Here is a 15080-nt window from a genome sequence, read left to right as displayed (position 1 = left end):
AAAGATGTATGGTAAACGATAGCAATAAAAGACAGAGCAAGGAATATTCTAAAGCACCATCTAAATAATCACACATTTAGAGCCGCCTTTACCTCGCGAGAATCTGGGATGTTAAAGTTAAAGGTGTCGTTGAATTGTAACATAATTCTGGTAACTTCCTTTCGTAGAACACTAAAACGAGTATAAGACGCGAGAGCAATGTGAATGCGTTGTAAAAACATTTAAAATATTCACTTCTGCATCATTCTCTAAAAAACGGAAGCCAACTGAGTCTACACCAAGTATCTGGTAATTTCAAGAATATCAGTTGAATCAAGGAAAAGAAAACACACATTTACCTCCAATGCCAAATCCTGAAGCTGGGAGGGTAACGATAGCATTCTAAAAAAAGAAAAATCACCACGCAGGCGATTCACAATAGCAGTAAATCTAATAAATTCTAAACAACAAAAATTAGACAAATAAGGCAAAAACAAAGGAATAACCTCCACTTAAGTCAGTAAAAAAACATATACGCTTAGAAAACAAGTTCCTGATAAGGGTAAAATATTTTCTTTGCCATTAAACAATAATTACGAGAAATAGAAAATATTGAATTAATAAATTGCTCATCTTCCGATGAAAGGAGCAAATAAATAGGAGTAATTGTGCAACGAGCCAATAATTTTTTGAGAATTAAAAACTAAAGCATTATTCATTGCCTTATTGCTCGATTTTACTCTCACAAACTTGGAAGCGGAAAAATGGACGTGCTTGACAGTCGTAATTAGCCACGCTAATTCAGGCCAAACGTTGCCTATGTATAAGATACAAGGCTTAAAGACGCGGCGCATAGTTGGTTCCACTCACATTAAATGAACTCCCGAAGACACGAAGGTACATAGTTGGTTCCACTCACATTAAATGACCTCCCACTCATCTATAATTTTTGGCTAATATTAATAATGAAATAATGCAACCTTACAAGAAACTTGGGACGTGCTGAACAGTCCTGGTTATCCTCGCTAAATCAGACCAACATCATCTAACAGTATGATTATAAAAACTAAATTTCAATAACTTCGATTTTCACACCTAAAACTTTACCAAGCATTAAAAAACTAGGCTTAAGTGTACTATAAAACACGATAGGATTTCAACAATATATCGCCCGACTGGCACGATAAAATATTCTTGAAAGCTACTTGGAACTAAGCGTAGATTATTTAATCGTTAATAACAGAAATACCTCAGCCTATGCCGCTTTAGAAGGTACATTTCTAGCTTTTTGCCGGAATCCATCTCCTCGCCACTTTTTTAACCGTGGTATTAGGGTCGATTCGGCATTCATTACCGCAGATGAACTCGTTCCACCCAGACATTTCATCCTTGTGCGCCTCGCGGACGGCAGAACCATGCCATGTGCCCTCCTCTCTTCCCAGAGCCGCCTCCGCACGCTAATCCGTATTCCCCAGCTGATACCCACGTAGGGAGGACGATGGGAAATAAAAAAAATAACATAAACACACGACGAGGGGATGGGTTGAAGGTAGCCTGTGGGAAAGAAGACGGCAGAAGAGGGACGACGGGAAGAGGGGATACGTGAGTTGGGGAAGGGAGGGGGGGGGGAGAGGATATAAAAATGAGAAATGAAATGCGCAGAGCCATGTGACACGGATGATTGAGACGACGGAATCCGAGTGCCCATCCCCCCCGCCGCCCTCGGCCCCTTTCAATTATGCAAACACCATTAACGATTCAAATCCCAACTTTCCCTAATTGTATACCGTGGAAGTATGAATGGTAGAATAGGGAGGGAGGGGAGGAAAGAGATACGACGAGGCACGCATTATTTCTCTTCCGACGCATCGCGCCGAAGTTGAAAGATTTGCATATTTTCGAACTTGGCAACGCCCTTGAGACGATGGATAGGAAAAATTATGAAAATTATAACCGTTGCAAGCAGAGTAACGGAAGGTTATAGTGAATGTGTCGTCAAGTTGTCATTCCCAACCAAAAAATAGCCGACTCAAATCATGCCCATAGCAATATTTCTTTCCTGATCAATGAGCTTCTGTCTGAGAGCGGTAAAGAAACGGGAAAGCAAGAATCGGTTTGAATATCTAAGTGATATGGTATGTAACTTCGGTAGCTCCACTCCATAATTCCCATTCACTCCAATGACTCGACGGCTCCAAATTTCATAACATATAATTCAACATGAACTGACAAAAACACTGGATCCTGGTGTAGTTGTCGACAGAGCGTGTTATTACAATCCAAAGAGACATGGGTTCAAATCCCGAGTCACACTTATTCACCCCTTAAGGAAAAATACCGCAATATATTTAAGTGACCCAGGAAAAAACTAGGCTCAATACCTTGAATTTATGTTATTTACACGCTCGTGGCTTCGCCAAGATTTAGCTCTACCTTAATCAATCCAAACCAACGTACAGGTGAAGTCAGTGATTGATAGACGCTAACAACATGCACTCTAATTATAGCTTTTTTAGATAACTGTTTAATGACTCTATTGAGTGAATACTTTCGCCGAGAGTGTGCCATAAAAAAGGAATAGGATTTAACCGTGGCCCCGAAGCAAACGCCCCTTACTTACCTTAGCAGGGCTGCGAATTCCAGGAATTTTAACCCGCAGCCTCTCTCTTACTCATTACAGTAATGTAAAACAGACATGCATTCCATTTGAATGTGCTGAGTAGAAAACTATAAAAAGAACACTAAAGGAGTATTTAAAGAGATATCAATCAGTGGCGGATCTATGGGGAGGACTTCGGTATCCAATTTACACTAGATACAATAGTGATTTTTTTCCGACCCTCACTACTGCTGGAATTTTAACCCCCACTTAGCCTCCCCCCCTTGACCCTATCCTGGATCCGCCACTGATATCAATTACAAATCTAGTTTATCCACACCTCGGCAATCGTGGAGCAAGAACTCAAAGTGAGATCCCTATGAGCGAAACATAAATATAATTATAAAGATAAAAGTTAATTAATTATTAAACAATTGAAAACTTGGTATTCATGCAGAGGAATATATTCGAATGTAGTAAATTTCACGACAAAACTAATTCAAAACTCAGAAATATATTTTCAGTTATGATTTCAGTGAATTATAAAACCAATAATTTTCTTTCCACTACCAAAAACGCGTTTTCAATGCCTATAAAACCAAGAATTCTAAACATTGAAAAAACCCAGATTACTCTATCAAAAGAGAGCGTAAACTGAGCAAAGAACAACAGGGCATTTAATGGAAGCTGTAAGTCAAACAAGCAAATATTTAGCCTAACTGTGAGTAAAGTCGGCAATTGACTGCACACTTGCTCATTAAATAGCAATTAATAGGAGCTGACGGCGTAACAATAAGGCCCACTAACTTTTAATTCATAGCCGAAGGCCAAATTTATGTGGCGTGAGCATTAGCGATACGAGAAATCAAGAATGGGAAAATTCCAAATGGAACGTAAAAATGTGGTCACTAAGTACATATACACTAACATAAGTACAAAATATGGGACATACCCGACAGATACTTCTGATAGAAAAATGCAAAGGTGAAGGAATATTTTGGCAATAACAAAAAACAAACAATTCTTGTTGAATTTCTTACAAGTTTAGGGTCCAGAATTAGGCTTTTGGAGGCTCAAAATTGTTTGATGACCAGGGCTAAACGTACATGGCTGGGACTTGTAGGTGATTTTCGTTTTATACAGGACTCATGGTTTTGTTTCATCAGTAAATATTTTTTAATATATTATTTACTCTGTATTTTAATAAACTGCCCTGTAGTGAACCTAAAAATCAGATTTAGTCGATGCCAAGGATTTGGGAGAAGTTTGCCAACAGGAGGTAATGCTTCAGAGAGAAAAATATGTTTGTACGCCGCAAAGTTAAGCCTTTCTCCCATTGGCGCCTTTCATTTAAAGCAGACATATGCCGATATCGGGTTTTTATTCAAACTTCCTTCCACACCCTTTCCGAGGCGAAAATCATCAAAGTTATTCGTCGCGTCCTCAAATATACCAACCTACCGGGACGAGTAATGATAAAGCGCTTATCATATGTGTTGCTAACAAGATTACTTCAGTGGCAAGGAACCTTAAGATTAATTGCTATGCACCTTGATTCGCCACATTAAATTTGGTCGCGGAGTTCCGCTTTAGGTCGCAGTTTTCGTGATGGTTAGTTGACGAAAATACGGGGACAGACTTAAAACGACAGTCGGATTGCAACCACCGTTCTAGTTCTAATATTAAATCACAAAAAAAATCAGCAGCACCATCATTACTGAAAACGACACTCCTGCGAAATAAACCCACCGAGAAGACAATGACCGCTGCCTTGCAAGGGCAGACACGACCATATCCACGCCTCACTCCTCCGCCCCACCCTCCCAACGGCCGACACCGCGACCAATAAATCCCGCCCGATTCCATTACGTCACGAGGCGATTATGAAGAGCCACATCAATTCCCTCTCTCTATGTATCGCGAGAGAGAGGGAGAAAGAGAGAAGTGACGTCACTTCCACCTACCACGGCAAGATATGAATGAAAGAGAGGAGGAAGAGGGGAGAATTGTGGGAGGAGAGGCATGATGGGAAGTGGAAGGGGGGAGAGAGGGGAGGGTGGGGTGCGTGGGAGAGATATGAGCTGAAGGCAACCCATGGAGAGGACGTGAGGCCACGGTGGGGATGCCCACACGAACTAACCAAGAAGACACTGAAGCGGGGGATTGAGGAAGACGCGGGTGGGGGGGACTGGAGAGAGAGAGAGAGAGAGAGAGGAGAAAGAGAGAATGGGAGAGAGGCAAAGAGATGGTGTGAGAACGGAAGGGAAGGCTAAAGGGTGTGAATTCCTAGCAAGGACGACATCACGCGGGTTTGATGGGGCCGCACCCAATTCGACCCGCCACTTCCCCCTCGCATATCTAACTTCCCCACCCCACCCTCGCACTATTATTCAAGCCATTCATTCCTCCTCCCACCACATACCCCCCCCTCATATTTTCCCCACCCTCCTCTTCCTGTTTCCCCCCCCCCCCCTTCCTCTCCCCTTGGTCGACCGCGGTGACACCGCCGCGCGTTTGTCTGCGGTGTATTACTACCTCGCGACGCGAAACCAATAGCCGCTGCATTGTCACCGTGGTGAAGACGGGTTTCCTGCCCGGCACCTCGATCAAACAACGCCGCGACCGAGCGAGCAAACAGCGCTTGTCCGACATCGAGTACGCAATTGTCCGATTAAAGAGCGGAGAAAAATCAGTGATCCTCAAAAATAAAACTTTTCGTTCGAATCGATTTCATTTTTGAACGATAATTGCCGCTCAATGACTACAATAAGCGATAGCAAATCACGTCCACTATCGTGCGTGACGAGAAAATGATTCAGAAGGTTGGGGGAGAGGTGGATAGAAAGAGTCCTCCCATGATCACACCATTTCGTAGGGAGAATTTTTATGAAGATAAATAATATTATAAAAATAAATAACATAAAATAATGAGTTATAACTAATCAAATTATCTTGATCTAAGCTCAATATAATAATTTCTCGATAAAAAAGACAACAGTCTTGTCAAGTAACAGCACAACTATGCCACTGCCTAAAAAATCAAATTCTATGACGTAACGTTCTAGAAGAACTGGATTATCAAAATCAAAACATTGCAAAATCCACTAATTTAAATCGTAAATGCCTCTATTTTCACCCTTCAAGGACATCGTTAAATACATATCACGATTATTCTTGGGTATCTCATGGTACGCACATACCTATGGCACCTGATGATGCTCTACTCAGTGAAACCGGTAAGCAGCAAACCATGCTTCCCCATTGAGGCGTAATATTCACCATAGACATACAAAGATATAAAATATGCTCTCAAACCTCCGTTGGTGCCCAAAATACTAAGAGGGTTTTAGATATTCTCACTCCATATTATGGCAACACGACTTATCCCCATTACCACCGACTGAAAATAAATCTGACGCATTCAAATTCAATATGAGAGAATATTACATAAATCTACATCATGACAAAATGAATCAATACTATTTAAAAAAAAATTAAATCATTAAAGCCTAACCTGACAAATATATATTTTAGTAAGTTTACTTAAACGCACAATCAAACGCGACAATACTTATAAATGAGATCATTTACAAAGATAAATAAGGTAATTTTCGAAACTTACACGTCTGGATATTTGGTAATACTTATGAATATAAATAAACGATTTGTGAGTGATAAGCGTGTCTTAACATCTGAGTGCCAAAACGCTAATGATTATTCTAGCCAACGTCTATTCAGTGTATTCATAAAAGTATTTATTTCTTATTCATAAATTCTACATATCTACACTGAGGAATAAAATAATTGCTGAGAATTTGCTGTAGTCAACTTGAAGCAGAAACCAAAAACAGCAACTGCCGGTCTCACAACTCCTGAAGGATGTATAAGCATTTTTTGCCTCAATTTACTGTCTTTCAAACCAAAACCCTTTAAAAATTTAGCGAAAAAAATTTATCTGTGCATTTCCAGCAACCCATTTATCTATCAGGCAGCTCCTTCACAAGCTTATACAACGTACAAAATAATAAACCAATGAATTGAACCAATCCCAAATGAGAGATGATTAAATTGGTCGATTAAGTTAATTATTACTTTCTTTATTCAAGACGGTGTATATTATGCTGTTACATGAGACATCATTGAAATCAATTTAACTGATCAATGCTGGTATTCTGAGTGTAAAATTTTTCAGTTTCGGAAGATGAGGGCGCCAAAGATTTCCAGTCTGGAGGGCGCACCAGGATTTGTCCCGGTGTCCCAGCACGGGCCTGCCCACGAGGTCCAAAACTAATAGAATTCTCTGACTCTGGGAGCTTTGCCATAGCAAGCCTACTTTGAATTTGACTAACATCGTGGTGTACTAGACCGGAAACAGCGTAACAGAAACTGACGGCAAAACTAGACAAGATTTCAACTCCTCGCTATCAACACAATCTCTAACGGGTAGATGCTTTTTCATCTCCTTCATCAAAAATCCTTCCATCCAGCCCATTCAATGAGGAGAACCACGGCTCCTTCGCTTTCAGAATGGAATCCTCTCTTCCGCATTTATCATTTCTCCGATGGAGCGCACTCCTCGAAGCGAAGATCACGTCTGCATCTGCCTTACCCGCTCCATTCTCCAAAGTGTCTACCTTCCCTTTTCACTTCGCCCTCCCCAAAAACGCATAACCCTTTATGGAAGCTCCGTTTGCTAGCGCTATCTCCATCTGACATCTCTTTCGCTCGAACCCTCCCACAGACAACTCCCCACGACTTCCCATTCTATCCCTTATCTCCGACTTTCTATTCCATTTGCTCCCAGCCAAAACGCGTCCTTCTTCTTCCCTCCAGACTCGGGCCCTCTGGCTTCCTTACAACCAACGCCGCCGCCGCCCGCATTCAAACTCGGATAACTCTCTCGAGAAGCTCCCAAATTCCTTACATCGCCTATCGTTCATAATTACTAGGTGGAATAGGGAGGCACCAGACACATGTTATAGCTGCATTAACCTTCCAATGTGTGGTTATAGACACATTTAACTTCAAACCAATTTCGTATTAACGTAAGGAGAAAATCTTTCTCGGCGTCTTCAATGTCACAGATTTAACAAATATCATTTCTGAAAAATTATGAACAATTTGACAGCAAATTAAATTTAATATCTAGGCACACGAATAACTCTCAATTTATACTATGACCAAATTTCAATCGATGAAAAGAATTATTTTCACCATTTGCCATTCGAGAGAAGGTATTCAATGTTCATGATAGAATACATAGAGGATACTGGGGAACTTTTAAGTTTATGGTAACGACTTATACCGGGTAAAAATAAGAAAATAAAACGAATCACTGACGACCGCAAAAAATAATTGGAATATGGAAATATTAGAGAGAATGAACAGAAATAGCAGAGACATAAATATAGGCGTCATTATTTATAAAAAATGAGTTTTAACATAAAATGAAACAATATCTCAATCGGAACACAATCGTGCAGCCAACAATAAGAATAATTTTGTTTTTTCAGTGTCATACTAATTACAAAAGTAGGCTTCTGCCCCAAGAATCCAAACCTTTAAATATTTAATAAATTTTATAATTTAACATATTTTTTAATACAATTTTTTTTAAATTTACGACAAGAATGAAGAAACAAAATAACAAAAATGTGAACTGGAATATTGTTTAGTTAATGCAAATTTGCTCTACTAGGAGGATTATGCCGCAAAACACTTCAAACAATGTTTGAGGGGAAAATAGTGGATATGATATTCAATGAGACAGAGCTTATCCTTCGCCTTTTCCAGCATTTAACAAAAAAACGTAATAATAAAAAAGTATATAATACTTAGGCGCTCTTTAAACATCTTGCCATTCAACCGAAACTCACAATGCATATTAAGGAAACCCTCCATTTTTAACTGAATTATAACTGATCATCGACTTTCTGATAACACTTCACGAAATGACAAAACGAATGCGCCTGAATGAAAGAACTTCACGAATCCATGAGCAAAGGGCAAAGAGGAAGAGTGGATAACCGATAGTAATTCTGATATAATTACAACGAAATACATATTATATGTTGTCCCTACAAGAAAATAGGTGAGGAGATATGTATTTGACGCGGTGAAAATCTACTCCATGAATTAACACTCCACTTAAACCAGGGACTCGCTACCGCTATTCACCCCATACATATCGATGGCTAAGTTCTAACCACACGTAGGTATCTCAAATTCGGCCGATTTGAGACCGGTGTCTTAAACAAAGTTTCATGACATTTAAAGTAAAATACAAGCAAAAAACAACTATTAGCTTTCAAATGAATGCTTCTTTTTCAATTTTATGAACTTTTTGTTTTTAATTTCAGTGTACAAGTAAAAAACTTAATCGTTTTTTTTTTGCTCTCCTCAAAATTTGCTATTTATGAGATACGTGTTGTTGGAACTTAGCCATCGATATAGTAATATTAGGTAAGTACAATTTTAAATACCAGGAACAAAATAAAATCGAAATTGCACACCACGGCACATGAAATGCGACAAATGAGATGACACTTAAAAAATGGCACCATTAAAATGCAACACCTGAGGTTTAAGTCCATACAATTAAGGCAGAAGAAACGTTCTCTTACAAGCTCTCCAGAATATTACAAATCATACAAAAAATATCCATCACAACTTTTTGCGTACTATTCGCTAAGTTATCTTCCACACACGATTCTCTGGCCCTAAATTAAAGGATTCCTTTTCGGTTATGCTCATAAAATTACTAACTGTGACTTACCGTATCTGCAGCTGTTAAGTTGATTCCCAAGCCTCCAGCTCTCGTGCTAAGTAAAAATACAAAAATATCCTCCCTGCAATAGAGAATACAAAATGCCTCAAAATAGGTCGATGAATGCATTTGTGCATCTAAAAAATCACAAAATACAATGTGTGCCGTTTTATAGATTATTTAACTATAAAAATCACAGGGTTTAAACCTGGGACCTGGCTATTAGCAAAGCTAAGAACTCATCCCCATTCATTAAACAACGCACTACAATAATAAGACACTGATAATCGAAAATAAATTTGATAACGAAACAAAGATCCTTAAACTAGGGGGAATAAGGAAGGATTTAAAGGATCAGGCCTATCGTAGGTTAATAACTACTCATTTTTGAACTGCCGATATATAAAAAGAAATCTTTTGAAAAAATTTAAATATAAATACAACCAGACACATAATGCAAGAATAGTTACATCGCAATGACAACATCAAAAAGCGAAAACTATAACAATTTTAATGGGGTTTCTAAAATCAATTAATATGTATAATTCCATAATGATAACATATCAAGAGGCGATTTCATTCACATAACAATATTGAGTGCTTGAAGCAAGAGAAATAATGAAAAATCCGTTACAGAATTTCTGACCACTTCTTCCATTAGACTAAACAACTTGAAATGAAAAAGTATAACATACCTTGCTTGGAAATCAGCAACCATATCCCGACGATCAGAAATTTTGGATGAACCGTCTAATCTAATATATGTGTGCTTTCTATGCCACATATATTCCTACAACAAAGACGACAAAGAAACTGTTAACTAAATATTGAATCTAAGTGTAACATTTCATTTCATTAGACCATCAATTGATCAATTCATGTACGATCAGTGCACTCACTGCGATACCGCTCGTGGATAATATAATTACTCACCTCTAAGAGATCAATCATCCTTGTCATTTGAGAGTAGATGAGTACCCTGTGCCCCTGTTCCTTCAACCTTGTCAACAGGCTATCCAATACTGATAATTTTCCAGCATCACTAACCAGGGTCTCTTTGTCTGCAAGTAAAATAAAACATACTTCGATGCAGAAAATACAACTTCAACTTTAGAGACGCTAAAAGTAAACAAAAGTGTAGTAAAAATCAATGAAAAGAAAACAATAAACTGACAGAAAAATTATTTCAGTTTACAGTAGTTGGAACCAGACTCCCCGACATCTTATATAAATTCCCTTTCCATTTCTCTAGTGAAAAAAATCGCAAAAGTATTTTAACATTGTCTCTCCACGCAAACATACTAAGTATGTTTGTGTGGAGAGACAATGAAATAGATTTTAATATTATCGATAATAAATAATTATAATAATAAATCGAAAATTCGTCATTTTACGAAGAACTTGCTGCAATACCTCTAATATTCTTTTTCTTAGCTCTACAGCTCATTCTTGAAATATGACTATGGAAACGGAAAAAAGAACCATTCATATTGAAATAGATTTCTAATATTGACGTAAATACTTTAGTGACTACAAGAGAGTGAAGTTCCGGATTCTTGTACCTGCAATCTCATGGTAGGTACTTGGGATCACGTCCAATCTCTCACTAAATACGCAGCATTTGGGATTCCGGACTTCCTACATTCTCAAGCCGACCCCTCAGAGAAATTCTATAGCTGAAGGCACTGCTGGAAACTTTTGAGGGCAATGGGAAGAAAGGATTAGGATTTCAACCTAACGTGAGCCCTCTAGGGCGTCGGTGCAGGTCTAGGTCCATTAAATGAAATCCACAGAATCTAGAGGGAGTTACCAACGGATCAAACGATCAAGGGTTCTCGGAAGGGTTTATCAAGGGAGGAACTCTCGGAGGAAATCCTTTTCCTTACTTCACTGAAGGACGATCCAATTCCTTTCCCATGGATTCCCATTATTCTTCCTAAAGTCTTAAATCCCCACAGTTATCTCACACCGACCCCACACCGCCGGTCGGTAATCCCCAAAGAATGGAATGCGATGGAAACAACTAACTTCGATAAGAAAAAGGAACAGCACAGTATTAATCAAGAAGAAGAAAAAGAGATTGAAAGAGCTAAAGGTCCTCTAAGACTTCGCACCAGATAGTAAAAAATCAGTTACCCCGAACATTTGATCCCACTAGTTTTCAAAAAAGAAAAATAGACAGAAACGGAAAATTCCTCCAAATACTATTTTCTTCGCAGTCATTCTTACATTATTTTAGGGCATAGGCATAGTTATCGCCTTAATCCAATAAAACTTCCAGAACACAGCCAAAATAAACTTAAGAACTCATCAACTTCCCGATTAGTTTTTCCCTAACTATACGCGCCTAACTTATCATCAAAAGTAATACTCGTCGACCCATCTCGGACGGTGTGACGGCGGAAAGAAATCAGTCAAAAGGTGTACACTTTAAGAGGAAAGCGTTGAATATAGCAAGATACCCAAGTAGAGGCGCGAAAATTAATAAAATAAATAGGATTTTAAAAATAACGGATAAGAAACTTCATCGATAAATTTAAATGAATAAGATAACAACGATAATGTAACTTGGTTGCCACAACAATGACCTACAGCTGGGCATCCTAAGAAAAAGATGTCGAAGTATTAAGGCCAAAGAAGAGCACACACTTAAATACAGGCAAGTATTGGGGTGAGCGCCGCGTAAGGAGCTGCGAAGAGCAGACCATTTAAGGCTGAGGCCAGATGATGCCGAGAGGGAGTTTAAATACGCGTATTCTTTGTCCCCGAGTAAGATAATCACTGGACAAAGGCAGGGAAAAACGCACTATTTCCAATATTAAAACTTAAGCATTTTCAGTTCTCCATAAAGCTTTCAACCAAACCTTAAAATTATGAGAAATTGTATAATCAATAAAACGCACTTTGTTACTTCTTTATTTTTTGTTTTTATTGATATAATATGGACCCTTCCACCACGTACAAGCTTCAAGTTTCTATTTAATGAGAAATGGTTTTTTGGCACTGAAACTCATCAGCTAAAAAATAAAATGCAACACTGTCATTATTTGGTACGCGAATTTTGATCGAGAAAGGGGTATCAAAAATATTATAGGGTAAGGAGACCTGTTAGGCCCAAACACCGTGGGAGCCAACGATACTCCCGCTTCGCAAACCGTGATAGCTATCGGCCTATTGCTCGTACGCCGAAAGAGTGAGAGTGGTCACGAAGTACCAATCTGGATAATCATCGACACGAATTGATTAAAGTCAAAAGTTTGCCCTAACTTCCTAAAAGACGCCTTCCTCCGAGGTCTTGCCACTCTGAAGAAATCGAAAACCACGAACGCGACATTACGAAGGTAAAATAATGTCGGCATATTTTTACCTATTAAACGATCGTCTTTCATGAGATAACTGCGGGTGAAGATTTTTTATAATCGCTTTATTAATTCAGAAGGAAATCAACGAAAGGCGAAGAGATGAACTTCCCTGGCTCGTCCTGGAATAAAATGACAAATTGAGTTTCGGCACCGAATAATTCATTAGAAGCGCACATAAATTCGTGTGTCTCCTACAAATCTTGCCGCAAATACGTGGTAGGGTCTGGTCGACATGTTGTTAAATGCGAAAACGAAAATTGTCTTGTTTCGGGCAATAGTTACACCAAATAAGGGGTGTGCAGGATTCAATTTGCCCACCTCTTCCTTCTGTGGAAAGTTATAACATTCAATAAAGTTGGAAAATCATTTTTAATTGTAATTTCTAGTACGGACCAGGATTTTTTTTCATCGAACCTCAATTCTTTCGTATGTTCTTGTATTTAAATCGAAACTTTAATTGATAATAATATTTTCTTGTAATTGTATACATCCATGTTTATGTTAGCTCTTTCTCAGTAGGTTTTCCCAGGTTTGTCACTCCCCATTTCTTGTGTGGAACGAATAAGGACGAAAGAATACCCGTAGGCTTTTCTCACGTTTGTTCACATCTTTTTACACTACTTAAATATAACTTGGCTCACTTTGTATTTTTATTGTTATTTTTTGACTACCTTAAATTTAAAGAGTAGGTAACTTGACAATATATTAAACTGCAAACATTTAATGAATGACGAGGGTAATTGGAAGATGGGACTTTCTATTCCCTATCTCACCCAATAAAGAGTAATTATTATTATTAATTCAATTTTGACGCCATCATTCCCACTGGGTGCCGGGCGTGAGATATTTATTTAGTCAAATATAATTCAACTTCCACTTACATTACAATACAGAACTCTCCAGTCGGGCCTCGGTAGCTTACCTGGCTAAAACGCTCGACCGAAAATTGGGGGATCCTAGTTCGAATGCCGGTCGAGGCGAATGATTTTTTTCTCTCTGGATTTTCGGCACAATTTGTGCATTGCCGGTGACTCCGTGAAGTTATCACCGTGGCTAGTCCCGGTTTGCTTAAATTAAGGCTGTTCACTAAAATGTAAATACATAACGATGTAATCCATCAAATTCATAACCTTTCAATGCTATTCCTCGCTATCGCGAGCGCTATAGTGTTTAAGAATATAGACATGCATGGAAATGATTAAGAATAGATCCGAAACCACTCAGCTGACATTTCGCACAAAGGAATTTTCTTTACGTTATCCAATTCTACGTAAAAATGCCAATCACAAATCATTTCTTGTTACCGCATCTAAATTTTGGAAGTCTCTTCCTGAGGATTTAAAACAGATGGACTCCATTCGTGCATTCAAATATAAATTTTACATGATTCTTCTCAATGCAGAGCAAATTAAACTCTGCTTACTAAAATACAGCCTGGATATTTTGTACGTAGTTACATTTAAATCCAAGTTCCTTTGTTATCTCGTTATTATTCTGAATCATACTGCTTTATCGTTATTACTTCTTTTTCATTTCCCATGTACTTGTTGAGCTTTATGATGAGCCAATCATTGTAAATTGTGATCTCTGCATTTCTTCAGGGTTTTCTTCCGCGTCAGCTTGTTTATAGACAACAGTTTCGCTGGCTATCCTGCCAGCGTCTTCAGGTCGAGGAGAGAAGTGCCCAGTCAGACAGCCAATCACAGAGCAACTCCCATCCAGCCTAGGGTATATAAGCGAGGCAGAAATCAACAGCCGACACCTTCGACCTGAAGACGCTGGCAGGAAACAGTTGTCTATAAACAAGCTGACGCGGAAGAAAACCCTGAAGAAATGCAGAGATCAGACCATCACCGCGGAAACCTACGTTCTAACATTGTAAATTGTGTTTTGCTCCAAGGGCGATGCCCAGAGTATAAAAAATGCATATATTCTACTCAATAGAGCGAATAGATCGCTCTGTCCACATAGTCGCCCAGTGGTCATCATCGAAAGCATATTAAAATGCGCCCAGAGTGGCCACATTTATCAACCTTCTACGGGACGGAGTGGGGTCTCCTCTATGTACTTTCCGAGATCACTTCCATTATGAGCGAGCAGGCGCAAGTCGAAGCATCGCCCTTATCTTTACGACCTAGCGAATTTGATCCCCGGAATATGATCTCCGGCAAAATCCGAACTCGCACGAGTGATTTTCTGAAGAGCCGAAGTTAGGTGCACGGCCTAAAGTGGTCCACTAATTTATTTGCCCTTTAAAAGGAACTCTAACTTGCAGATAAAACGCACCAACACGAAGGCTTCCATAAAAGGTGATGATCTCTGGAAGAACGATCTTTGGACCGGCTTTTGAGATGTGAAGGGAGACCGTCACGAG

The 15080-nt window shown here is 38.9% G+C and overlaps 1 protein-coding gene across 4 annotated transcripts in view; it reads right to left on the bottom strand.

Annotated features, from left to right (window-relative positions):
* LOC124157268 (chromatin-remodeling ATPase INO80) overlaps positions 1–15080 on the bottom strand; it is a 189290-nt gene that overhangs the window by 125538 nt on the left and 48672 nt on the right. For all 4 annotated transcript variants that reach the window (XM_046531843.1, XM_046531841.1, XM_046531842.1 and 1 more), the window contains exons 21-23: positions 10278–10405; positions 10040–10134; positions 9354–9426 (exon numbers count right to left, since the gene is read on the bottom strand). In XM_046531843.1, coding sequence (XP_046387799.1) covers positions 9354–9426; positions 10040–10134; positions 10278–10405 — 296 coding nt within the window. The remainder of the gene's footprint in view (positions 1–9353; positions 9427–10039; positions 10135–10277; positions 10406–15080) is intronic.

This window comes from Ischnura elegans, chromosome 4, assembly GCF_921293095.1.
Source record: "Ischnura elegans chromosome 4, ioIscEleg1.1, whole genome shotgun sequence".
Lineage (NCBI taxonomy): Eukaryota > Metazoa > Arthropoda > Insecta > Odonata > Coenagrionidae > Ischnura > Ischnura elegans.
This window is presented reverse-complemented; position numbering and strand designations above follow the sequence as displayed.